This window comes from Rissa tridactyla, chromosome Z (assembly GCF_028500815.1).
Source record: "Rissa tridactyla isolate bRisTri1 chromosome Z, bRisTri1.patW.cur.20221130, whole genome shotgun sequence".
Classification (NCBI taxonomy): domain Eukaryota; kingdom Metazoa; phylum Chordata; class Aves; order Charadriiformes; family Laridae; genus Rissa; species Rissa tridactyla.
The window spans coordinates 46,166,987-46,194,842 of record NC_071497.1 but is presented as its reverse complement, the minus strand read 5'-3'; the positions used below and the strand labels follow the sequence as shown (position 1 = coordinate 46,194,842).

The 27,856-nt window shown below is 36.3% G+C and overlaps 2 protein-coding genes and 1 long non-coding RNA gene across 8 annotated transcripts in view; 2 read left to right on the top strand and 1 right to left on the bottom strand.

Annotated features, from left to right (window-relative positions):
* Window positions 1-12,850, top strand: part of VPS13A (vacuolar protein sorting 13 homolog A) — a 106,195-nt gene extending 93,345 nt beyond the window's left edge. For 3 of the 4 annotated variants that reach the window (XM_054186317.1, XM_054186318.1, XM_054186316.1), the window contains 4 exons: window positions 7,553-7,638; window positions 8,311-8,434; window positions 9,973-10,047; window positions 11,935-12,850. In XM_054186317.1, the coding sequence (XP_054042292.1) occupies window positions 7,553-7,638; window positions 8,311-8,434; window positions 9,973-10,047; window positions 11,935-11,985 (336 nt within the window). In that variant the 3' untranslated portion in view covers window positions 11,986-12,850. Of the gene's footprint in view, window positions 1-7,552; window positions 7,639-8,310; window positions 8,435-9,972; window positions 10,048-11,934 lie in introns of those variants that run through there. The other variant, XR_008463880.1, reaches the window with a different exon arrangement.
* Window positions 12,851-14,979: 2,129 nt separating this feature from the next.
* The window catches only part of LOC128902783 (guanine nucleotide-binding protein subunit alpha-14), an 84,394-nt gene continuing 71,517 nt past the window's right edge, over window positions 14,980-27,856 (bottom strand). For all 3 annotated transcript variants that reach the window (XM_054186322.1, XM_054186323.1, XM_054186324.1), the window contains 5 exons: window positions 26,438-26,592; window positions 23,925-24,053; window positions 21,892-22,021; window positions 20,368-20,521; window positions 14,980-19,400 (listed from right to left, as the gene is read on the bottom strand). In XM_054186322.1, the coding sequence (XP_054042297.1) occupies window positions 19,210-19,400; window positions 20,368-20,521; window positions 21,892-22,021; window positions 23,925-24,053; window positions 26,438-26,592 (759 nt within the window). In that variant the 3' untranslated portion in view covers window positions 14,980-19,209. The remainder of the gene's footprint in view (window positions 19,401-20,367; window positions 20,522-21,891; window positions 22,022-23,924; window positions 24,054-26,437; window positions 26,593-27,856) is intronic.
* On the top strand, window positions 21,418-26,441 carry LOC128902784 (uncharacterized). Its single transcript, XR_008463883.1, has 3 exons — window positions 21,418-21,505; window positions 21,876-22,112; window positions 24,641-26,441. It is a non-coding gene; the product is annotated as an uncharacterized LOC128902784 (long non-coding RNA).

Genomic DNA, 27,856 nt, shown 5'->3' with positions numbered 1-27,856 from the left:
TTTAAAAGATAAAATACATATATTTTTGAAAGGAGCATTTAACATAAACCTTTAATCTTTCATTTATCATTTGTTTTACTGTGATTTTTAAATACTTATTTTGGGTATCCTTTGGAATCCTTAGATGTGTGAAATAACAGTTTATTTAGTTATTTTTGATTGTGACCATAAATTATTTGGTTGTTAAATGAATACTTTTGTTTTCATAGCAACAAAAAAAAGTAAAAAATCCACTTCAGAACTAAACCCTGTGGAAAATCATGGGTAACTGGGGAAAATACCAGCACTTCTACAAGGCTTTGTGTAGTAAAACATATGTAACATGCTGAAATATTTAGGTTTTTTATTATACACAGAGGAGAAGCAACATTGAACCACTATAATTCTGTATTGTAAATTCTACAACATAGCTTTACAAGTTACTTGTTTCTTTAAAAATTGTTTTATTCTGTATTCACTGGCATGCTTGCACAGTTTTCTCATTCTTTTTTGTGATTTGTTACTAAATTTAGGTTTTAGTTCTGCATTTTAAAGACGTCTTGCAATAGATATTTATGTATCAATAGTTCTTACTACAAGTAATGGAGTAAGACTACTAAGTAATAATTCTTACTACAATCCATGTAGTAAGAATTAACTCTTCTGCCAACATCTGAAGAATTAGAATTGCTCTAAAGCAATAAGAGCTTCTGAAATGTTTGCATATTTACCAAAGGTGATATTGTGTACTTCATTGTCCATTGTCTTCCAGTTGTCAAATTTCTGGGGGAAAAATCATTAGAATCTGTAAGACTGCTTATTCTGGATCTGTGCCTTCAAAAGCTGCTGTACAGTGTGATCTCTTGGGCAATGAGCCAAGGAATATATGCCTGTAATCTCCCAGACAAAAGAGGGGACAGAGTCAACTTGAGAGCTTGTTTTAGCTGAAACTACTGATTGCTACAGATAATGTATTGCTACTTATTTTGTAATACTGTCATCTTGAAAGGATGTCTTGCAGAAGTAGATGAAAGCGATGTGTTACTGCCTGAAATATTGTGGGAACGATTTTGAATATTTCAGATACAATAGATCTCAGGTATTTCTTTGAAGAATGTTGGAAATTGTTTTGAACTTAAATCTTGAAAAAAGACACGTCATACCTAAAACTTGAGGAAATTGTTAGGTACAACTTTATGAAAAGTTTAATGCTGCATTTTATTAACTTTGCTGGGTTTTGGGAACTTTGAATATATTACGTGACATTTTCTTTTTGACTTTTTAGTGCAATTTCTTTTTATCCTATAAAATCTTGTTTTTCTTGTTTAATGACCTGTCCTACAAGACAATGCATGCCAATTTTGTAACAAAACATATATTTTCCTCATTCTTAAAACAGCTTTAGAAAGAAATGTAATAATTTTCAACTGAAAAAGCATCCCTGCAAAAAAAAGTTGATTGTTAGTAATAATATTTTTCTATGAAATTGACATAACATTTTGTGTTTTTTAACTTACAATTCTACAAATCATTACAGAATGTGGAAGTAAAATGTAGCATGAATGGTAGTACTTTCTGGGTCAGGTATCACAAATTCAAGTTCCACCACAATAAAACTAAAGAGAGCTCTTTTTTTATTCAGTAGATAGAAAGGTTGTAGAATGCTAACTAAAAATAAATAAATAAATAAACAGTAAAAAACTTTGCCAGTATAGTTGGCAAATATGATCATATACCTTACAGTATTTTGTCTCTTTCATGGAGTATAGTTCTACTTTTCTTCCCCTTGATTTTAATGTATTTTAGTAGTTTAACTTTTGGCTGCACAATTCCCCACACCCACACACCCCCCCGCCACTGAGTTGTTCACTGGTGAATTGAAGTCCAGTCCTGTGCTGAAGACTCCATGACTAAGTGCCATCCTTTCAGCTCAGGTTGCTGAGTTTTCTGTTGTCAGCTACAGATCAAGATGATGATTCAGCTTTTCCCAAGTATTTAGTTTTACTCTTTTATTGACTTCTATAATGGTAACTTGAATTTATATGCTTTCTACTTGCTGAGGTGAAGAATCGGCTGTGCTCTTTATCTTTGATGTTATCTGATACATGCCTTTTGATCAGGGTTCTTTGGTCTTTTTGATTTCTCAAGACACTCTGTAGACTTCAGTCAGTGCGGAGGGATACTGTAGACAGTTTTGGGGATTATTTAAGAGACTGTTTATATCTTTGTTTTTATTAGTCATTTACAGAAGCTATAGACCTGCCAGAAATCACTGGTCTTTGCCCTTCCAGGGAATAAAGCTGAAAGATAGGCTAGTCTCATTCTTATGAACATAAGTCATTAACACTTGCACCATGAGATCAGTGGAGTTCTCTGTGTCTCGGTGCCTAGCCACAACCAAAATAAATTCAAAACCGTTTTTTAATTTGCCTTTATAGTGCATGAGCTTGTGAAGGCTCTTTTACAGTGTTTTGTAAGCTTGCTGCCCAGCTATGCTGCAGTCAGTGTAAGCTTGTCAAGAAAGACAGTCCTTCAAAGCTGTGCTTCAATAGTGTGTCCTACTGTATTGGAGGTGTTCGGCTTTGAGTTCAGTGAACCATTTTTGGTTGTGAGGTAAGCTTCAGATGGCAGAATGTTGGAATGGGTTGAAAAGACCCTTGTTTCTTAGTATTCAAACTTTAGTCTGCCAGGAAGAACATCTGAGGAGTGGGAAAAATGTCTCATACTCCTCCTTTCTCTCCTTCCCTCACCTCCTGCCATGGGCTTGGGTTCAAATCAAAATATAAACATCCATATTGTCAAGTACTCTAAAACTGAGATTTCACTTCATAAAATTATAGGGAGAAATTCTTTCCAAAGTTCAAAGTAACTTCATTTTTATTCAACATTGTCCTGACTCTTACCAAGCATCCATCTAACCTGCTGCTCCCTTGATTGAATCATAGCTGTCATTATCCACCCTCCTTTGGAAAACCTGTTGTGTCTAGGTTGAAGAAAAGAGCAGGATCCTTACCACTTAAATGTGCAATATTTGGACATAGCCATTGCCAATACGCAAATAGAAGTCTTGTGTATATTTAGAGGAAGCTGTCTGAGACTAGCTAACACCAGTTGTTTCAGAAGAACGTGGAAGCTTGTGTGACTCAGTTTCATTTTAGCTTGTTTGTGATCGAAGCATAAATGCTAGTACCTGGTGGAAAAGCAAGCAAAAACTAAAAGTGTCCTAGGCAAAGTGTACACCAGCTTGTTTGCTGACAGAGAATACACAAAAGAAAATTGAAATATTTTTCCATTTCCCTGCTGATACAGTAATCACTTCAGATGCTACAAATCAAAGAACTTTGGTTGTATTGGCAAGAAAAGACAAAAAACATCTAGATGTGGTCATCATAATGGAAGTGTAAATCAATATGGTTTCTCCATTCAGCTCATCAAATGAACTCTATTGGTAGTCAGATCAAAATTGATCAAGATGGTTCTGCCAGTCAGTCGTAGGCAAATTATATTTCTGTTGTGAAGCAGAAACTTTGTGTTCTGAAAGAAAGCTGCTGTCCTAATTTTTACTGTCCTGCACACTGGCCCTAGATTGAAATGTCAGCCTTGACCACAAATTGTTGTTGATTGAACAAAACCATGTTGATTTCAGAGTAGCTGTTCAGCATTGCTGAATAGAATCTTGAATTTAGGCACGAACACATTGTGGACAAAAGCTTTGCTTTTTGTAGAATGACATTGTGCATTAGGGTAACTGGAAGGAGGGAGCAGGCAGTAAAGGATTAACGTTAGCTCTTATTAATAGAGGATGAGGAGAGAATTTTGCATGTCAGAAAAAAGGAATGTTTTACATGTTATTTTTTTCTTTATTTAAGTTTCCCCCCTCTTTTCACACACATTTGAGCAAGATATAACAAGTGACCTGGGTATTGCTTAGAATTATTAAGTGTTTCTGTGGGGAAGATTTGCTATGTAATTATACAAGGTTAGCCTGCTGAAAGTAACAGTTCTACAGCTTTTGAAGAAGTCACCTTATAACTTGAGCTGAAAGATAAATTCAATCTTGGAAGTTCTAGCAACAGCAGTGAATTTCCTTAAGGACTCACACATTTGGACAGTAATCATTTCATAAGGAAATGCACTGGCAATCTAAAATCCAACTGAAAACTTCAATCTGAACACCTAGGGAGAAGAGTAGCAGATTTATAACCAGTTTTTAAGTAGTAATGGTCTTTACTGTATTTTTTCTTTTAGATGTTGTTTCAGTTTAGATGAGTTCAAGAAGGATATCAAACATTCTGACTTCTGTATCACACACACAATAGTAGTATTTTTTAGAACTATAACCAGAAGGATCATAGATTTTAAATTTTGTCTCCATTACTTAAAACTCTGCTCTGTTTCATTTCTAACTTTTTCAAAGGTATCTGTGCTTGCTCCTCAGTAAATTTAGATCATGTGGTGTGATTGGGCATCTTTCCAAATGCGGAGTTGCCACTTTTAAGACACTGAGCATATTTGCATATCCTTCTCTGCACAAATGATCACATCTACTGTTAGATTATTGCAGTGACATCTAAGCATTTGTACTACAGGTGAGAATAATTTGCAAAGTAGAAGATTTGTGCTTGGATTACTTCACTATTTACAGATGCTGGAGTGTCTTTTTTTCAATAGGTTTATTCAATTTCCATGTCTAGTCAATGAACTGTAACATGAATGAAATCAGGTTATTAAACCTTTTAGAATTTTAAATATGGAAGTTGTGTTTTTAAAATTAGTATTTGTTTTCTTACAGTGGTGAAATTAATATTGAACAAACAACGATTGATCAATGTTTAGTTTCATAGTTTTGCATCACCAAACAGTGGTCCAAGCTGCTGTCTTTCTCCAAACAATTAATAGCTACATACTGTAAAATTTAAAAAACATATTTATGCATCTATATTTAGGGATCAATTATATATCCATTTATGTTTGAGTTGTATAAGGCACTTTGGTAGCAGAGCGCAGTAGTGTCTTGCTATAAGAATTATCAGCAGTAAATTGGGATATCCCTCTATGATGTATTTCCTAATGAATAGGTGCAAGTCAAATGCTAAAAGGGATAAAGATTGTAAATGAAGGGTAGAAGAACCTAAAGGCAGAAAATTTTTAAGTAGTTATTACTCAGCATTGGCGTAGATACAAGCGTTACCTTTGCAAGTGGACGGTACAGCCTTTTCCTGTGCTTTATTTTGCAATTAATGTCTGCTGTCTACAAAACTATAGAATGCAGGTAACTTGAGTTTATAATCTTTGACTCATAGCTAACAATGAGTAGTTAGCTCAGCACGTACCACATGGTAACAATATCTTTGTGCTGAGCAAATTGCTTGTTTGTGTATCTTAGTAGAATGAAATACTTTTTGTGGAACCTGGTGGACTTTTTTGTTTAGGATTGCAATCTATGTGATAGCTAAGTACTGTACTTCAATAATATTTTTCATAATTCTCAATTCATTACCAGTAAACTAAGTAAGTTATAGTGGATTGACATGACTTGTTGAAAATCAACTATCGAGCTAATGAAAAGATAGAAGGAGGTAACCCCCTCTCTTAAGTCCCACTTAAGGAGTATTAACTTTTGTACTGAGAGTCTTACCTTAATACTATGCAAAGCACAAGAAAGTTGTCTTCTTTGATGCAGGAGAAAGACTAGGGATCCTTTCCATCCTAATAAGGCTAAATTGCTAAATGTTTCTCCCGTATAATTGCTTCTAATAGAAGAGAGATACTGGTCATACTTTGCAATATTTATAAAGTGTTTGGTCAGTAAGAGAAATTGCTAGCTTTGTCACAGAGCCCTGCAGATTAAATGCCACAATGTGTACTTGCTACCTCTACTGAACCATCCTTGCTATTTCCACAGACATTATTTCTGTAAGTTCCTGTCGACCTTTTCTTCCCTTTCCCTGTCTTTCTTGCTAGGCCACTAACATTGAAAATCCATTGGGACATAGACCAGTAGACTGGTATCTGGGTAAGGTCTCCTATTCGTGCTGTCTGTCCATACAGCCTCCTCTGTCTTCTAATCATCCAAAGTGGTGTGTGCTGGAACCTTCCAGAGGCTACATTGAGACACGATTTTTTCGTTATTTAGTTATGAAGTAGGAGCTTGGACCTAAAAATAAAAGGCAGGGAGAGACTCAAATTGGAGGCATGGCAATCCCTAGACAAAGCTTGAATAAGGAGTTTCCAAAAATAAATAAAAAATTAATCTGTTTTCCAAGCCCTTATTTCCTCATTTCTTATGCCATTCTTCTTGCTGTATTCATCCTGGCCCGGACACTAGGTCTTGCAGAAAGAAATTCAAGCAGTGACTTATGTAAGTAGGCACATGATCAATAGCTGTGATTTTGTAGCCCAACAGAGTTGGGGAGAGAAATTATCTGAACTTTGAGAGCTTTCTGGAAAGCTGTCTTTTGGGAATCTGTTACTCAAATGTTCTTGCATTTTAGTCACTAAAGAATTGGGATCTTTGATGGAAGGTATAATTTAAAAAAAAAAAAATGTTTGGGGAAGTGGAGTTATCCATGCGGACAAATTTGAAGTTGTAGGGCACACCTAATTGAACGTCTTTATCATTTTAGCGTGGTGGTGAACACTCATTAAATGGTTTTGCTATTTTAACTGCGTTGAGAACTAACCTATGTGTTTTTAAATATTGGCATACACATCTGAAGCAGTATGTTTGTAGTTAAGGGTTTATTGAATCATACTGGTTTGTAATAACCTCTTTTTGCTTCCAGTTTGTAACAGATGGGAAATCTGCAAGCAGTCATGTTGCTATTCCCAACTAAGAGGCATCAATCTTAAATCGGTTGCTAATTTAATCAGTTATTGCTCAGAACATCAGAAATCCAATGGTTGCCAAGTCATGTTAAATCTACAGAGCCTCTGTTTTTAAAGATTATTCATTCGCTGTCATCAATATTTAAAATGTATTGCCCATTAAAGAATATTCTGCTACAATATTCATGGCAAAAGAATAACTAAGTTCAAGGGCAAGCAAAAGAATTCGGAGAAATGCCAAGCATTACCTCAAGTGCCTTATTAGGTCCCACTGTCTACATGCTAGTTTGTTCTTGTATACAGTTAAGTATAGATGTATTCTTAGAGTTAATTAGTCCAACATTTTAGAGGTGACTTGACATAAATTAGGAAATGAATCCTTATTTCTTTTGTTGTCTCAGAACTGTATTAGCAGAAATTTGGTGTGTACTGGAAATGTATAGAAAACTGAGTCCTGAAAAGTTTTGAGAAATTGTATCGTTCCTTGCTGGTTTTGGTTAGGATTGATTTTTATTTGAATAGCTGCATTAACAGCAAACGGATAATTCTACGTAACTATGAACACTAGCTGTCACAGATCTGTTAGTCATATTTTGACTTTATGAAAGTTGCCTTGTATTTAAAAGTATGTGCTATGTGCTTTGTTATAATTTGTACTTTTGGAGGATCAATAGATTTTAAGCACAAAATTAGTACATTAATTTATACTAGCATATTCAAAGCTATAAAACTTTGTTTCTTTTAGAAAATTGAAAACGGAAGATTTGCAAAACTCAGATATATTGCACATGCTATGGTCAACAGTACAGATCTATTAATGGTAACAAAAAGGTAAACAGTTTTGACTCTGAATAATAAGCACTTAAAACTATCATCAAAATGTGCATGCCTTGGTAATTGTTCATCAGTAACTGTGCTTTGACACGTCTGTCATTATGTATGTAGATAAAATAATTGGGAAAGCATGCTTAATGTGCTGTTAATAATCGTGTTCAACAGCAGCATTGTTCAGCACAAGAATATGCTATTTTGAGTGTCAGAGTAATTTCTCAATTTAAGATGAGAAAAGGAGTGTTGGGTTTATGATTTCTTTAGCTGACAAAAATTTGTTATAAATCTGTTTAGGCTGTAGTCAATAGGACTGTGAGATTCACTTATAAATTAGCATATTGAAGGGGAAAGGGATAATGTAGGAACAGAGTCGATAGTGTCTAATAGTGGAGTAACAGGCATCCTTCTCAAATGGAAAGCTTGTACAACTTTTTGTAAAAATACATCTAGAAGTAGTGTTATGGTTTTGCTATGAAACACAGTATTTTAAATAAGTTAGAGGAAGGTTCAAAGTTCACTCTTTTAGAAAGTATGCTGTATGATTGTTATATATCATTAGATGAGAACTATTTTGGAACAATTAATGACTTCACTAGAGCTAGGGTAACTTGATAACATTTAAATATTTTTACATGAATTTTTAAATTATTAATTTTATTTTCTGGAACCTAGTGGTGTGTTATTTGTGACTAAAGGGACTTTTGGACAGCTGACGTGTGAATGGCAATACAGTTATGATGAATTTACCAAAGAACCATTCATCGTTGATGGCAGGAGATTACGCATTGAAGCCAAGGTATGTTAACATAAAAATGTTTTGTTTCCTTTTTGTGTTACTGTTTATAAAATGGAACTTTGAATTCCTGATCTCTCTCCTTTGAATTCTTTATCTCTCTTCTAGTTGAGATGCACTCAGAGAAGGGAGTTGAAATTTGGCATGGGCAAACTCCTCAGATAACTAGCTTCTGGCTGTTCTAAACAGAATGTTGCAGATGAATTTATTCCTTGAGTCCTGGGAATTTTTTGTTGATATGCACCAGTTCGTGGTGTATTCATAGTTTGGAAAATGGTGATAACAACAAAACTTTCTCAGAAGATGGCTGAATATTTTTTTACACACTCTGGCACAGTTTAAGTATGCCAATATATGGAATTCTCCCTTGTTGCGATCCCAAAGATGCAAATATACCAGAGCAATACATCTGCATGTCCAAATGGAATTTTTTTCCCATTTGCTAGTAATCAAATTCTTCAAAAGTATAACAAGGTATTAATATCTTCATAAAAACTGTAATGACATATGCTTATCCCTTTTACTGCAAGTTGAAGACTGTTGCTCTCAGTTGAAATTTTTCCTTTTAAAAAATCCCCCAACTTACTTTCCCTGGTAAACTGGCAAAGGACGTAAGGAGAAAGATGACTGCTGATGACCAAATGTACTTACAGAAGTGAAGTTCCTTTAAAAAAAAATAATCTTAAATTCTTTTTGAGATGGTAACTGAATTTAATTTCAATCAGGAAATTTACTTGACAGTGTTTTGTTTTTTTCATGTTTTTAATAAGCTTCATGTGCGTAATTACACATCTTGGTTGTCAGGACAGTCTTGACAGTGTACAAAGTCATTCAGTTTTTCACTTAGATTATTTGTTTCTATTGCAGAGAGCATGAAAGGCAGAGCCAGATTGGTTTGGAATCCTCCAAACTGGATTTCTGACTGCAAGTGAACTTTTACAGGATGCAATAATTCTTAGAGTTTCTGCCATTTCAGACAATGCTAAATAACATATCCATCTTTACCCCTACACAGCAGTCATTTCAGAGTCCATTCACATGTTTGCAGTATGCTCTTTATTGAAATCTATGGTTGAAAACTGTATTTTGCAAAGCACTGTTTATGTTCTATTTCTGAAACCTAAGTTGCTATTTTCAGTACCTAAGACAACTACTTGCAAGTCAGTATTGGTGGAATATCCACCCAGGTAATGGCTTAAAGGAAAATGAGAAATTACAACCTTAGGGAGTACTAGATTTTGTTACCCCTCATTCTCCATTATCTGCCTTCCATTCCTACACACTTTTATAGTTCAGTCTCCAGGGACTCCATGGTAAAAAGGGAAGTCTGTTATTGCTGGAGTGTTCCACTCTGCTGTGCTTTCATGCAGAAAATGAAGTTTCTCAGGTTGTGTGCATGCGATGTGAACATACTCAGATTAGTATAATGGGTACGCGTTGCTGTCTGAACCATATAGCTGCCTTAATGGTAAATAACTTAGTCATAAAGTTTGAAGAAACTAACTTCAGTTTTGAATTGCTGTTTTTTTTTTTTTTTTTAGGAACGAGTTAAGTCTGTGTTTCATGCCAAAGAATTTGGAAAAATAATTAATTTTAAAAGTCCAGAGGATGCTAAGGTAAAGTCAAAATAATATCACAATACTATTACTGTGCTAAATTTGGCTTAAAAAATGAAACAGATATATTCTTAACCTGAAACTACTATCTGTATTTAAAATTCAGTATTTCCACACAGTGGTTACACAGATGGAAATGACAATGATCTATTCAGTACGGAACTTCAAAAATACTCAATTCCAACACTAAACTTTTCCTTACATAAATCTTTGGAATCATAAATATTTGTCAAATGGATGATTTAGCAGTATTGCTAACAAAAACTAAACAATCAAGAATGTGAACTAAAATAGTATATTTTAATAGAACAAGCAGTTTTTGTAAATTACTCCTGGTTTTATTCTGGGGAACTGGGGGGGAGGTGGAGGGTGTCATTCCTCTGTTCCTCAGAATGCGGTTTTGGTTGAAGAATGATGAAAATCCGTAATAGTAACACAAACAGTTTATTTGATACATGATATTACTACTATTATTCATGCACCAGCTAAATCAGGAACAATTCCAAAAATCAAATTAGTGTATCAAATCATGTATGCCGCAAGTCTTAAGCAAGGAAACAAAAGCTGAAAAAGTTGTGTGCACTTTTCAGAAAAATGTTGGTTTGTGTATTTTCCTAGAAAGGCCTGTGAACTTCACAAAACCAAAAGGAATGTGAATATGGGGGGGAAAGGTCACTGTCAGACAGGCTTGGTAAGAAATGTAGTTTTATCGTAGAGAAGGAATACTGAACAGATTCACTTAAAAATTGTCATCAGGGCCTTAGGGGCTATCCTACAGAAAGTAAATCTTTGAGAGTCACTTCTGGGCTGTTTAGGCCTACGGTTCACTTCTGCAATGTGTCGCTTGTTCTTGTGTATATAGAGAGACAACACTGAGGGAAGTGTTTTAGGAACAGTGAAAATGAAACTTGCAGCCTTTACAGTTAAAAGGGTATGAGGTCATTTCAGTGACACTGTTTTGTGAACATTGTGTCAGTCTAGTGGACACTACAAGGTTGTTCCATCTGTGAGAAGTGCCATATTCTGATGCGAATAGTAATTTCTTGAACAGCTAATTCTTCTTCCAAACCGTCAGCATCCTGGTAAACAGAAGCTCTGGTTTCTCAGGGGGTGAGCTTGTGATGGGGAGGAGGGGATCCTAAAGCTCTATAACATAGAACCTGTTCCAGTAACAGAATCTGATTTGTAATAATCCACTCATCTTTCTGGCAAGCGTTATGCAGCTTTCTCATGGCAATCCCTTTGTGTAACTTCATCTCCTACCCTAGATTTCCATGTCACTCCCCTTTACCCTCCTCAATCCCCCCAGCTTTTTTTCAGACTCTTGGGAAACTGATTTCCTTTCCATGGTCAGTAAACATGTGAATTTGAAATTCCTGAAAAGAAACCAAATCCATAATAGTAAAATAAATAGTTAAAGAAAGTTAAAAAGAATAGTTAAAGAAAGCTTCTTCCTAAATAACTGTATTATCACATTGCTGCAACCTATTCTTGTCCTCTGTCTTCTCCTCGCTTCTCTATTGTCATCTGTGATTTGTCTGGAGTTGTAGACTAATGCAGAGCATTAATAATGATGTGGGTGAAATGATGATGTCATAATTTAAAAAAGAAATTCATTGAAATACAGAACAGGAAACTGAAATATCAACCTAGCTAGTTTCATCAGTTTGGTATGCAATGTCAGATATTGGTACTTAAATGCCTTTGTTTTCATGTAAGAAAATCAGGGGTTTATAATCTACATAGAATTTTGAGCACTGTGTTTAAAAACTCATTTAGGAAGAGAGCAGGTAGTGAAATGTCCAGCCACTGCAATCTAATTTTCAGCTGCTTTGTATGGTTTTTACCAAGGAAACATTTTTATTTTTTTCCTTTTCCTTCACACAGTGGATCCTTTCTAAGCTGGAAGAAGTGAGAGAGAATCAGCCAAAATTGTAATGAATGGAGAAGCACGAAGATCAGAACACTGAACAGCTACCTTTTCATTCCTTTTTAAAAAGCAGTACTATTTGAATATCAGCACAGAAGCAAAAGCATGAGGGTAGGAAGATTTATGAAATTATTTACTATGGTCACAATAGCCTATGGCTGTATCACAAAAATAGATGACGTTAAAATACCCACAACCCTAGCAATCAAAAAAATTCTGCCAAGTCTGGGCTTGTTTTGTTTGTTTTTTTAATGTAAGAATTCCAGATTTCATTTTTTATAAATACAGTGTAAAAATAATTTGGTTTATTATTACTTTTGATATTGAAATTGAACTCTGGAATAATTCTTATGATACTATTCAGAGCAAATCTTTCAGTTCTGATTTGATTCTGAAAATTTAGTTTGTGTCTTAGTTTTCATATGACTTGAGGCTGTGCTGAAATTCAAATTTCTTTATCAAGGGAAATGTTAACTTAATAATCACTAGTCTTACAACTCAAATTCTAAGAAGGAGGCTGCTGACCCAAGAAGTCTAATTTAGATGATCACAGGAGCGGCTACTTAGTTAACAATATTATTTTCTTTTTGTAAATGAATGGACCAGGTCACAGTGAATTTACAGTACAGTATCACTTTTAGTGTGAACTTTTTTATATTCTACTCAAGGAAACGCAGCACGTCTATCAATATTCACAGAAAATATAACAGTTTACAAAAATATATGATGGGGAGAATTAATATATCTGCACTAAAAATATTAATTAAAGCCTATTATTTTAAGTAAGTGTTATTAACTGTCTTGCAACTAAAGGAGTTTATGGGGTTATAAGTGCACTGTTGCATACCAAAAATAAATGCCTTGGATTACACAGTATTGTGTCCTAAGCAAGTGACTAATAAAGTCAAATTTATATTAAACAATAAATATAATATTTCAGTTGCTTTTATCAACTTTTCTTACCTAATGAAACTTTTTTTGTTCCATATCCAGACAGCAGAACTTTAATAGGGAGAACTTGAATGTGTGCAATTCTGCTTATTTCTTAGATTTAGTAGTCATAGAATTGTTGAATGGCTGTTTACTGCAGTTGATATAAAAAGTACAGGAAACAATACAGTGTTACATGAAGGTTTCCATAAATTCCCATATCAAAGTCTTCAAAATCTCTGATACATATAGTAAGTACCTGCTGCCAAAATATTATTTCCAGACAATTGGTTGGAATATTTATAGCTACAGGATATAATTCTGGCATTGCTGGCGGTGTTTGAGATATCCAAATTGTCACATTATTGTAAAATCTAAAATGACTATCATGCCAACCTACAGTTGCAGTTCTTTAATTTACTGAAAGTCTGTCCTTTGGTGTTCAGTAACCATTTAGCAGGTTACATGTCATCTTTTAATTTTTCCCATAAATTGTAAATAGAATTAAAAGATTATAAGAGGATTCCAAACTATGACAATGACTGTGTTACTCCACTTGTCTGTACACCAAGCATGTACCAAGAGTATTAACTCAGGTTATAATCATGCCAAACTAATAGAGTACTTTGCCTTAGATAAGTAGTGTTATTAGGTGCACTTAGTACCATTCTGTATCTTTAATTTGTTTTTCATCTATCATTTTTCATTTTAGGCATGATAGTTCACTTAATAGCCTCATCATGATCTTGACTCTTGATTACTTGGCATCTCCTCTCTGTTTCTATCCCCAGTATTTACTGAGTATCTGCTGCAACTTTCACTTGTCATACATCTTTTGAGCGCTTTGTACATTCCCATTTGTGTAGCTTTTCAATTTATCCTATTCTCTTCATGGAAACTGTATTTAATTAATATTTCCTCTAGTTCTTAACTTTCTTACATTTATTTTTCCAACAAACTCCCGATTCTCAAATCTCATCTGGGTCTTCAGTAATATTTGAATCAACCATTAGTGTTGAAGGATTTATTTTTAATGTGCGTGTCTGTGGTTAAGCTCATGTTTTGGAAAACACAACAATTCCCACAAAATTGCATTTTTTCCTACAGAGTATAAAATATTTTGATCTTCTGTGGTAACTAAAAGCCTTAACACAAGAACTAAAACACTGGAAGTGTTCAAAAGCCAACGTGGGACCTTTCCCCTACCTCCCTCCTTGTCTCTACTTGTAACGATAACACGATTTTCTATGGTTCCATTTTTCTAGTCAGTAAACTGTATCTTTTTCCTTTGTTTTTTCCCTTATGCTTTTCCATTCTCATGAATGAATTTTGCCATTTCTTGGCAGACACCAGTTCTCCCTGTTTAAACTATACATCAGCCTGGGGCTAGGAGAAAGGTATTCAGACTTAACGCCACTGTGTAGTTTTCTGGATTATTGCAAGTTGTTTGAGATGCCTACTCGCTGTGCCTCATTCCTTATTGCAATATGCATATTTTTTTCAACAAGAAGGCAGAATAGATGTATTAATTTTTATTAAAAATGTATATGGAATTAGACAAGGGGATCTCAATAAAAACTGAAATGTAGGCATTTAGGTCTGCCCACTGTTGTGTTTAAAAGTATACCATGGCCTTTACTGAAGTGCTGAAGAACAGTTTCTCTTCTAGGTGACTGTTACCTAAACTTAATACCTTTGAGAAATGTCAGTTGGGTTCTCGGCAGTAATTTGTTAAGAGTTAGAATTACCTCTAAGAAATCAATGACAAACCAAACACAGAATCAAAGATGCCAGATAGATTGCTAAAACACTTGTTAAGTTTGTTTGCACCTCTCTTTGTTCAGCTGCATGGCTTTGCATGGCATGGCTCTTCTGGTTTCCATGCTCCTCCCCCGCCCCAACCTCTTCTTCTCCTTGAATAAAGTGCAACTGAATTTTATTTGACTGGAATGTGATTATTATTTGTTTTCTTTATATACTGCTTTAATTGACAAATTAAGTCAAATCCTGTCCCTGAGAACACAAGGTCAGGCTTCTCTTGCAGCCATCTCAGTGAATGCAGAATACAGACTTTAGTTTTTACCTTTGGTTTATTATAGGACAAGTTTTTAATAACTGGATTTACATGTATAAGCTCCCTTTTAAAGTATGTTTTTTTCCTGTTGCCGCATTGAAAAAAACATAGATGATGTTGCAAGATAGCCAGATTCTTATATAAATCCTCTTTTTTTTTTTCCAAAAAGTTTTTGGACATATTACCTCTTTATTGTCTTTAGCACTTCACAAAATACACTCACATATCAAACAAATCACTAAGGCCTTTTTTTCCTTCTGAGTTATTTTTAGCCATCTGTCTGCACATACCAAATATCACACACTAGTCAATAAAAGATTAATATTACTGTGTAATGGTAGTTAAAATTTAATACTGACAGCATATTCTTGAATTTGAACTACAAACCCTAAGTTTCCTAATTATTGTGCTGATGTAAAACAGTTTAAATAAATACATCACATACCTTAATAGGTTTGACAAGTCTTGTGGCTTGTTCGTAAATTGCTCCATAGCCATATGACATTTAAGTAGAGTTGTGTATATTTGATTTGTATATATTTCCTGATACTCTATTAGCTTCAAGAATGAGAATATTCTACAAAACTATTCAGAAGATTATTTTTTTCCCCCTCTTGAGCGTTTCACATTTGAATTCCAGAAAAGAACTAGCCAAAGGCTGCATTGCTTGCAATCATGTCAGTGTTGTACAAGGCAAGAGTGCGCAGTGTTTCTTCAGCAAATCATACAATTCCACAGTACCTTTTTCCAGTGTTAAACTCTCCCAGTTGATCCATCTCCATCTGCAGTGACTAATCGTTACTGAAGATGCAACAAAAACTAAAGAGGCAACCAATCCCAATGAAACATTTACTTCCCAGGACCTAAGGATGTAATTGGCTAAAGTTCCTAACAGTTAATTACCAAGGTTTGGTTTTGGCTTTTTTTCCTATGTTGATCAGTTTATCTGTAACTTTGTTGAGGAAGGGTCTCAGATTCTATGCTTAAAAGTGTTGCTTAACCAGACTGGGAGAAGGATCTGTCTGTCTTGCTATTGTGTGCAGATTATTATGGAAATTAATGCAATACTGTGGAAGGAGTTTTTCCTTTTTTTTTTTTTTTTTTTTTTAAGGAATTGACACCATGTATTTCAAAAGAACAGGGCTATTAATTGTGGGAACTGTTGGTGAAAAGTACTTCTTAATATGCATTGTGTATTTGTCTCAGATATGCTGCAAAGTGTTTCTGACTTAGATTTGTTTTTCATGTATATTACAGTAATTGTTTCATTATGCAGATCAAAATTTTACAAAGTATTTCACATTTTCATACAGAAAACATTTGTGTTTATCATTTTCATCTCTTGAAATGCAGATTTTCATGGTGTGATTATGCGATTCTTGAATGCCTTATGCTTTTCTGTCTATAACTGAACAAATTAGCAGATAGCTGTCACCTTTTTTCCTGCCTATAACTCTACTATACTCAGCCAATATTTGCCAGTGCTTACTCTTACTGGTGGATTACTTAGGAATTTTCTGGCCAGTATATGCAAGTATATGTATAGACTCATAGAGTAGTTTGGGTTGGAAGGGACCTTTAAAGGTCATCTAGTTGCCAAGGAGCCTGAGCTTTCTTATTTGACCTAAGAAATGCAACCGTGATGTTGGTCATAAATTTTTGGTTTTTGACAGTGGGATCTAAGGATCTAAAATTCCACTCATAGCAGACACGCGATTTTTATAAAGAGGTTTTGATTGTTTTCAGGGCAAATCTGGAACAAGAAATCTAAATATTCTTGTATAAAAGTAAAGGAATGTCCATGCCATTAATTTTTATTAACTCATCATCTCTTGATCAGTATATCAAAGGCTGAAACAAAAGGGAGAAAAACTGAATACTCTTTTTGCTGGGTGTCTCCCAGTTTTTTATCGTTGTGGGTTTTCATTCCTTGTTGCATCAAGCAGACTGAGAACTATGTGCAGAAGTTGGTCTTGGTAACGGCCCTTGTGATTGTTTTTAAATGTTGGTTGTGAATTGTGAAAGAAAAGCATTCTTGTACTGGAGGGTCCTGTAAAATGGTAACTGTTTAAGAATCTGCAAAACTTGTACTCCAGCAAAGCCAGGCTCCCACATTCATGGTGCCAATGTGCTCTTCACATAGACAGCAAATCTCGACTCAAGATACGAAACTGCAAAGAGTTTAAACAGATGTTTTTCTGGAAGGGGCTCAAAACTGGATTGAGCAGTTCAAATGGTTGGGCATTTCATATGCTTTCCTCCATCAAAATCTGCTGCCCTAGAGAAAGTATTTTTGTTGTCATCTTTTCACATGACTGGAAGTTCTTAAATAATATAAAACTCCAATATCTACAGATTTTATGACAAGAAATTATTTTGAATTATTTTTTGAGCAACAGTGGTTAGTTTAGGTCTGAGGACTTGTCACCATGTCAGTACTTCGGAAGGAGGGCAGAGATGATACATGGGTGACATGGATGACACAGGCACAGATGTGCTGGTTTATTCCATGCTTCCCCTTCTTGTTCAGCCAATGGCACAGTACCTGTACCTCATCCCAGGGCGTACTGATTGCGCTGTTCCCTCGGTGCTCATTACCACCATCCACTAGTATGGACACAACGTAGAGGCCAGTGTCCTTCCCTCCCAGAAAAACCTTAAAGCAGACAAGAACAGGCTTCTACTGCTTGTTCCAACACTAAAGAAAGAACAAATGAATCAAATGTTACAGGTTGTTTTCTCCTTAGCAACCAGAACCAGATCTGAACGTACTTTACTTGTTCTGTATTGCTGGACAAAAGGGAACTGTGCCGTTTATTATGTGAAACGGTAAACATATTTTATGGGCAGTGAAAGGTCGGGGTGTGCTTTTCACAGGGTTGAACTAAGAGCGCTATCAACCTGGCTGAATACACTACTCAAGCTGAAAAATCAATATGACTTGATTTTTTTTTTCTGTGTCGCATAGAAATTGCTATTTTATGATGATCATAAAAACTATTGCTGTAATATTTCTTCTTGGAAAAATGGAACTTTCATGTATTTAAATACAGGAGAACCTCGGCACATCTTTTAGACTGAATTGCTGCTAATAACAGACTGCTCCACTAAATCGCTCTCCTTACCAGTGTTGCTGGGTGAGCTGATCAAGTCCCAGTGACTACCATGAAGTTTGCATGGGTAAAAAGGGTCTTCCAGGTTGCCCTAATGTCTTTTATTATTTTGTCTGAGAATTTTTGACGCAGTGAGGAAGGACTGGCTGAGCTATTAGTGGTGCCGGCATCTTTAGTGGAGAGGTTTGTAGGTGGCCAAGGAGTGGGGGAGGTGGGAAAATGGCTGGAAATCTTCTAGAGGAGAGCCTTTACTGCTCTCCAATCCATGCAAAACTACCCGTGAAGCTCAATGACAGGAAATTGCAAAGTGCAAAAGAGCAAGTTATGTTTGCGACTCGGAGGAATTCAAGGCCTGGTTTATCACAGGGAGGCGTGGATGATCTCCGAGCTCCCGTGGCAGTGAACGCAGAGAACGTTTGCTAAATGCCCGGCTGTTTGAGAAATGCTTTTCCCTTCAAAAAAGAGTAAACTCCATGGACTGCCTACAAGACCTTAATCTGTCATTCCTTAACTGTGAAAGGTATTATATTATTGTAAGGCACTTGAACAAAAAGGCAGTGATACGCAAAGGTCACCAATAATTAATCTTTTGTAACAATTCCTAGAATACTAATGGGTTTGGCCTATGAGAGCTACTGAGAGACGCTTCTAAAAAGTGTGATAGGTTTACCTTAGTCTTTCAACTACATTGTTCAGAACAAGAATATAAAAATGTCTAGTACCCTAAAATAACATGAACTTGTAATTTTTAAGACATCACTGTTTGAAATTTTATAAGCTATGATTGTAAATGCTAAATAAAATTAAAAGAAAATAATAAAAAAAGAAAAGTCTTAAGAAAATACCAGCTGGACAGCAACATAGTTATGTACATTATTCTAAGTATACATAATTCCCACAGCTGTCAAAAAATAACTCACAAAACTAACATGGGAAATAGGAACACAATATTTTAAATGTATAGCTTAAAAAGTAAACTTTGAAACTCATTCTTTAAAGTTCTCTTAATCCCCTCCCATTTCTGTAAATGGTATTTAAAAAGACACCTTTTTTTCTATCAACACAGGCTGTGTTATGAATAAGCCACACATTTTGGCTGCAACCATGTTTTCTCTTTAAACCAGGTTGAACACCCTCAGGTTTAATTGCAGGATTGTGTCCTTGACAGCAGCGAAGACGAAACGAATATTTTCTGTGTCTGTGGCACAAGTGAAGTGGGAGTAGATTGTTTTCTCCTTGTCTGGATTCTGATCCTGATACAGCTTCAAAATGAAGTCTCTGGCAGCTTTGACATCTTGTTTAGGTCCTAGTCAAAAGCACAGTTAGTGGTTTTGAACAGTTAAAAGCTATAGGTCAAGGAAGAAACATACAGACAGTATCTTAAGAGGCTACTTTAAATGTCAAATTGCTATAAAGGCATACTCCCCTTGTTGGCATTTTCTCATTCGTATGCTAGTGAAGCAAATGCTGTTACAACACTGCTTTCTAAAATGTGTGGAGTATGGTTTTTTCAATGGTAAACTTACAGGTCAAAGTAATTTTTTATGAAAAACTATGCAACTGAAATTAACCAATTCGTAGTGTATCAAAGACCATGAGAGAAAATTTTCTAAAACTCACAAAGTAAACGGGATTCTCTTTGGCCAAGAGAGGATGTGTGTTTTCTTTGTAGCTCTTATATCATTATAACTCTTTTCATTATTAATTGTAGAATTCAACATGATGCATGTCTTGCAGAATATAGTACTGTATTAAGTAATGTAATACATCTGTGATTATTTTCATCATTCTTTTGTCAACTTTAAATACTAGTAACATTTGTTAGGGAAAGTTATTCAGGCTGCTTTTTAACTATGGACTTACCTACATAACAAGTTGTAATAATGAATGCAAAACTACACTTTGGGTTTTTACTACATAAAGAGTTGGATTAATAGCTGTATTCCCCAAGTTCCCCCCGTATCTCGTCTCTTGAGATTGAAGATTAAAAACGTGCTTCCTCTCATAAATAAATAGTGATTGTGACACCCTAACGGTAACAGAATGGCTGCGAGAAATCTCTTAAGACTCTGTCCACAATGCTGCAGTAAAAAAACCAAAGTTCCAGTAAAATGGACTAACTTAAGTTTGTATTTTAAAGGATAGAGTAGAAGAGCATAGATATCAAATATATTGCAGAATTCCACTTCCCACGTTCAATTTAATAAGGAAAAACTACGTGGTTTAAATACAACTTTTAGCTTTGTGAAGATGGTGTGGGGATAAATGCTTACCTGTGTATTCTGGAAAGTAACTAATTAGATGGGAATACATGATTTTCTCTTCTAGAAGATCTTTTTTATTTAAAAACAAAATGACTGAAGAATTCAGAAACCAGGGATATGTAATGATAGTTTTAAATAAGGCCTTACTTTCTTCCATTCGATTCTACAACAACAAAAATAAATATGAAGTTACACTCTCTAGTCAGTAGTATATACAAATCACATTAGCTAGAGATCATAAAGGTTTGGGGGTTTTTAAAGCTTTTTAAAAAATATTACTGTTATTAAGTGCAATTGCAACGTACTGGTTGATCATCACTTTTCATGTTCTGTATCGTTCTATTCGCCGCTGGGTTTTGGATCACTGCTATGAATGGCATGATGGCATGTGAAATCAAGGTGAGCCTTAATAATAGAAATCATTTGAATTCTGTATGAGTTGGTGAGCAGCCATGGGCTGCTGCTCTATGAAAGCTGCCTTTGATGTCAGAGTGAGAGCTGAAGTAGGGTGCGTCAGGTCAAGTATCTGATATTAACATACTGTAACACAGATTAAGGACAAGAGCATATGTACTCATCTATACTAGTAATAAAGTCCATCCATTTCTAGACAGATCTAAGGAACACCACATTCAGAGACTGCTGTTTGGAGCTCCTGGGCATAATCTTGTGATGGCAGTCACATTGTTATTTATTTCCTAATGTCCAAAGTGAGTATAACAAAATGTTCAAGATACTGAAAGGAAAAGGAAGATTACAGTTACCGACGTTGTTCATGCATCAAAAGATAACAGGGAACTTTGAAAACTCTATCTCAAGTACATGGATGTTGTGACACTTCAGCCAGGGAAGTAGGGTATGCTTTTCACAGTTCAAATAGATCTTGAGAAAGTGATCTGTAAGGGCTTTGGGTCTTCAGAGTTCAAATGCTATTAAGCATTTTTGAAGGACATTTGAAGGAATCCTCATGCTGCAGGATGTAAAGCCACCACTACCAAAAGTAATGCAGTTCCACTAATATGCTTTTCCCTAATTACCTGCTGTTTTCTTTTTTACATCATTCTCTACAACACCTGGCTACTGATGATGATGGTACTCTAGAACAGATGGGAGAACTCATCTTAAGTTTCCTAACCTTGGGAAGGAGGTAAATTTTAAGTTATTTTGTTTTAATTTTCCCTAATTAATGCACAGGTTAATTCTGAAGCATCAGAGACTTAAAAACCAACCAAATAAAAACCTAATTACAGATGAGTGAGGTAGTTTTACTTGCTTAGAGATATTCCTGATACTCAAATTCTCAAACATTTGACATGGCTTCAGTGATTTAAAACATTTTTAAATCATGTTTTGTCTTTTAAGGTAGAGTTCACTTTTACAGGCAGGCTGCTAATTTAATACAACTTCAAGACTGCTTGATCAGGTGCTCAATGTAATTCTAGTACTTGCAAGTGCATTTATGGAAACATGTGAACGCTGTCTTTCTTAAAAAGCACACATCTTTTTCTGTACCTTAGGTACGCCACTCCTTACCTCATTGTCACATTCTGCCAAGACTTGATCATATTCACTTAATGCAACTAAGAAAATGATGGAAGTAACACTTTCAAAACAATGGATCCACTTCCTTCTTTCTGACCTTTGGCCACCTACATCCACCATCCTGTTAAACAGAAATACAGTCAACGTATTAGTCATTCTCCTAAGACACTTTAAGTATATCCAAAGGCCTTATAATAGATCGCCTACTTGAGGTAAGCTTGAACTGTGAAAAGTATATCTTAACATTGTATCTTCTGTTTAATATTTAAACTTGATCCACTTACTGTAGCGCTACAGCTTTCACTGTTCTTTAGCGTTGTTGTGGGTTAATCCCAGTGGGCAGCTAAGCACGGCGCAGCAGCTCGCTCACTGCCGTGGGTGGATGGGAGAGAGGAACGAAATAGTAAAAGCAAGAAAATTTGGGGGTCAAGATTGAAAATAAATAAATAAATATATATATTTTTTATTAAGTGAAGGATACGTGGAAGAACAGATAAAGTAAACAAAACAAGTGATGCAAAAGCTCACTCAACCATCTCCCAGGGGCAGACTGATGCCCAACCAGTTCCCCAGCAAAAGACAGACAACCTCTCAACTAAAGCCCTCGCTTTTCGCTGGTATCACTATCATGATGTTATAATGGCACGAAACATGTCTTTGGGTTAGTTCAGGTCACCAGCCTGGCTGTGTCCCCTCCCAACCTCATGTGCATCCCCAACTGGTTCACTGGGGGCAGAGAAACAGAGAAGGCCTTGGCACTGTGAAAACACCAGTCAGCAAAAGCTAAAACACTGGTATGTTATCAGAACTGTTTTCGTTACAAATCTAAAACACAGCACCGTATCATCTGCTATGAGGAAAATTAACTTTATCCTAGCCAGACCCACTACAACTGTCTAAGCCACTTGAGGCACAATACAAAATACAATGCTGGGTTTTTTTCTGTGCTGGTAAATTTTCAGCAAAGTCAGATGTGACCATAATTCAATTTTGGTTACCCACACACTCCAAAATCTCCCTTGCTCCCCGCCAGACAACCCCCAGTGTAGTCATATCTCACTACTCAGAACAATCAAGATGCTCACAAATGTCTTATTTCCACATCAAATTCATATGGTTTTGCAGATAGTTAAGTCCCTCACATTTTATCCAGGTCAAAGTGTTCCCTATAACATTCCATTTTCCAGGAAAAAAAACAAACAACAAAATCACAGTTAAGTTGGTTTGACTATGTGCTATCAGAGTGGATTCTGGTTCTGTGTTGTATCTGCAGGCAGGTGTTTCCTCATGATGAAATGGGTGGTTTTGTGGAACAGCATCTATAATCATGCCAGTGTGAATTCTGCAATTTTGAAATTAAAAAAAAAGCTTTCCCTTAGAAAATCGGTAACACCACCTGTTGCAACAGCTTGTCTAGTAGCAGACAGGATAATTTTAAGGTGCTTCTCAGATTTTCTTTCAACTTTATGAGTACGTTTGTTTCTCTCAATGCCACTGAACATTTTTGGTTTTTATATATTATATGGCAGGAAGAAATGTGAGCATCTATATAGTGGTGACCCTCCACTTTTTTTTTATCCTCCTCCTTCCCTCGGTGTCTCCAAATCCTTTCCCTAACTTTATCTCACTGAAAGTTGTAAACTCACTTGAAGGCTTTAGCATATCTATTAGGGCCCTCTCTCCCAAACAGTTACAGTCAGGAGGCGGAAACTGTTGGCTCTACATGGAATTGAACTACATTCCAGTATCAGCACTCATGTTACTACAAATACCTTGCCTCTGCACCTCCCCATCCAAGGCTTTTAATTAAACTAATAGTTCAGAATACACTGTCATTGGGCTGCTTGGATTTAAAAGCTTTTTTCATTTAACGTAAATTTCAAAAGGAATGTTTTGAAACCACTCAAGTTACTCTATTAACTTTGGAGACTAGAAGGGCTGGAAACACATACAAAATTCATTGAATGCAAAAGTAACAGCTGCTTTCATAATTATACAGTGAATCATTTGTCAGGCGGTCTTACCTAAATATAGTATTTTCTAAATCAAAAGGATACTCGGTAATTCCTGTAGTTGGCACTCGGACTCTAAGAATATCTTGCTGCGTTGGCACAAATGAGGGCATAGCAATACGATCAAGGTCAGTAAGATAACTGAAAAGTTAAATGTATAACAGAAACAAGATTAAGGCACTATCATAAATTCATCACACAGATTCAAAATCAAAGTACTAATCAGCAATCACAGAACTGTTCCCACGAAAGCAGCTAAACAGAAATTGAGTAGTCCACAGCCTTAGCGCAATTGCTGCTGACATAAAGCAATAAAACCCTTTATTTTAACTAAGACCTACATGTGTATTTCAGACAGAATAATACTAGTCAAAAGAGATGATGCCTCAATGTTTTAGAGACAATCAGCCCCCACCCAAAATGATTAATTTTATTTGAATAATCTTTGCTATTACCCCAAAATAAAAACCAGAATTAAGATTTGAACACAAGTATAAATACCAGTCCTAGCCATAATGTTTACCAACAGTACTCTTTCGCCTGCCAGTTCATCCGTGATGCTAACATTGCACACAAATGTGAAAGGTTGCTGGACAGAATTCAGAAAAGTCATTAATAGAAAGCACTGCAAACATGAATGCTTCAAACTTGTATATTTTTAATATAAAAGATGTTGCGTTTAGTTTCTCGCCTGCCCGCGCACTCATTCTTAATTTTACCCTCCTTAGTTTCACAAGGTTCTTGTGCTTTTCGTGGCTGGGATGAAATTCTAGGATGACATTCCTGTGCCTCAATAAATGGTCAGTGTGTGAGCGAGACAAAAAGAACCGATGCCTGGCGTTACTCTCTGCAATCATTCTTCCCACCACTAGAAGGCAACATCAGATCATCCAAAACCCTAACAAGGCCTACAAAAAGCGTAAGGTGTTTTCTAAATCATACAACACAACATATAGCACAAAGCTTCCTTTATTTAAGCACTAATTCCCTCCTTTTCCTCTGGTGGAAGAGGGAGGCTGTCGACGTAGTCTCCCCTTGCTGCCCAAAGATCCCTCACATTTGAGCTCCAAACTCAAAACCACTCACACTGAATGTTACCGCTTACTCAGAAAAGATTTCTCTTAAGAAAATTCCTCCTCTCCAGCACTGTAGCAAATTTTTATTGAGATCTCAACAGTAATTAACAGTAAAAGGAAGATTTAATAAAATTTAAAATGAAACTGATTTTCAGTTGTGGCTGATTTCTTAGAAAATGAGGCTACAGTAGACCATTAAGTGGCATTCTTCTTCTGCAATGTAGCATTATTTAAGAACAAGGCAGACAAATGCCTGTCAAGAATGATAACACTTAACACACAGGAACAGATTGCCTATGTGTAACCATTCTCAGTTAAAGTTTACCATAAATGCCTAATCTTCATGTTCCTTGCTGAATTTTAACCCTGTTAATTCTCAACCTTGGCAGAAACAGAAATGTAAATTTTCTGTTTTCATGAAACAATGATTTTTTTCACAATTAAATTCCTTGAAAACTAGGGGAGAGACTTATCTTCATTCTTATTTATATCCTAAACTTTTCATGTAACTGAACCGTCTGACTTGCGCCTTGTTGTCAATATATTTTGTACAGCTGTTTTTCATGATTTCCCCCAAGGGAAACTCAGTTATGTACCAGCTGTGTTGACCTCAGAACTGGACGGGATGATCACTGCGGTATGTTCAGAAACCCTAGCATTAGTTTGTTTCATCACTCCAGCTTAAAATTTCTTGTGTACCACAGGCCATCAGAGGCAGAGGTACAGCTAATAAAATCAGAGTGAACCTACCGCTTCATTATGAGCCGGCAGTGTGCCCAGGTGGCCAAGAAGGCCAATAGCATCCTAGCTCGGATCAGAAACAGTGTGTCCAGCAGGATGATCCAGGGAAGTGATCATCCCCCTGTACACAGCACTGGTGAGGCTGCACCTTGAATACTGTGTTCAGCTTTGGGCCTTTCATGACAGAAAAGACACTGAGGTGCTGGAGCACATCCAAAAAAGAGCAATGAAGCTGGTGGAGGGTCTAGACAACAAGTTTTATGAGGAGCAGCTGAGGGAACTGGGGTTGTTCAGCCTGGAGAAAAGGAGGCTGAGGGGAGACCTTATTGCTCTCTACAACTGCCTGAAAGGAGGCTGTAGCCAGGTGGGTGTCAGTCTCTTCTCCCAAGTAACAAGTGACAGGACGAGAGGAAATGGCCTCAAGTTGCGCCAGAGGAGGTTTCGATTGGATATTAGGAAAAACTTATTCACCAAAAAGGTTGTCAATCATTGGAACAGGATGCCCAGGGAAGAGGTTGAGTGACCATCCCTGGAGGTATTTAAAAGATACGCAGACGTGGTGGTTAGGGACAATGGTTTAGTGGTGGACGTGGCAGTGTTAGGTTAATACTTGGACTAGATGATTTTAAGGGTCTTTTCCAACCTAAATGATTCTATGATTAACTTCATTAGGTCTGGCTTGTCCTTGTAATTATGCAGCGTACGTACTACTTAGCAGAGTCTGAGAGCTGGAACTCCCTCCGTCTGTCATAGCATTCTTGAATTCCTGGGTCTTCCCAGAGCTGCTTGATTGCTTCAGCTTGTTTTCTTTCCAGCACAGTCACTTTATCCACTTCCACTTCTTTGATCATCTGAGCGCTCTCCTAATCAATTAAATGATTACATTATTGTGAGAAAGGATTGCCACTGGCATGCAATACACACTCTTCCCTTTCTTTATTAGACTCTTCCCATGAATGAGACTAAGCATCAGAAAGGAACCTAGGAGAAAATAAGCAGTTTTAATCCTTGAATGTATTTAGTTTTTCAAGTCTGCTACTGAATATTTTAACCGAGTTAGTCTTGCTTACTGACATCCAGGTGCGATTCTTCTTTCTGTAACAGGACCTTGAGCAAGGTCAGAAGAAACTCTAAACCTACTATTTTTAAAATCTCTAAATTTTAATACCAATTTATAACAGTGGTAATGTTTCTAAAATTCTAGGTAATTTCTTTAGTACAGATAGATACTTTGGTTTCTTTCTTGGTTTGTTTTGTTTCAGGACAAACCAGAGGCTGACCTAGCATAAACAGTCATCAAGCAGGCATCGGTCTTCTACAAGCCACCTTCTGCTTAATGCCCCTCTCTCAGAGATACAGGCAAGGTACTCCTCTGTGGCAAGAATTTTTCCTTACTCTCTGCTGTTAAGTGTACTGAAAAGAGGTATTGCAAAGATAAATGCAAGATTTGCTTTTAAGGGATACAAAAGAGTCCATCATTCTGCAGCCAGTGGTGCAGCTGATTCCCTGGAGGGAAGGGATGCCATCCAGAGGGGCCTCGACAGGCTTGAGGGGTGGGCCCATGTGAACCTCATGAAGTTCGACAAGGCCAAGTGCAAGGTCCTGCACCTGGGATGGGGCAATCCTCAACATCAATACAGGCTGGGGGATAAAGGCATTGAGAGCAGCCCTGTGGAGAAGGACGTGGGGGTACTGGTGGATGAAAAATTTTACATGACCCTATCTGTTAAAAGATGTGCAGAATAATTTGGATTATGAGTAACTCTTCCTTCAATTCACTGAAGTCACAGAATGTATATCCTTTTCTAGTGAGAAGAAAAGGCACTGACATGCATTTTGACTGGGGCTGACCCAGGCTTCATTCCATGCTAAAACTTTGCATGAGTCTAAGAGGGTTTCATGTAATTGTGGCTGCAAAACCAGCTTTGGTATCAGGTCCTTGTGAAAAGAAGTATTTCTTAAGTGTCTACATCTGCGAACCTCAGTCCCCTTACGTGGCCAAGTGCCATGTGACATTAAGAAATATCCTTTTTGGGAAAATAATTCAGATCAATCTTTCATTTCGTAGTATAGAACAAATAGAGTTCAACACTGACAGCTAATCTCAGGCTCATAATGAAAAAAATA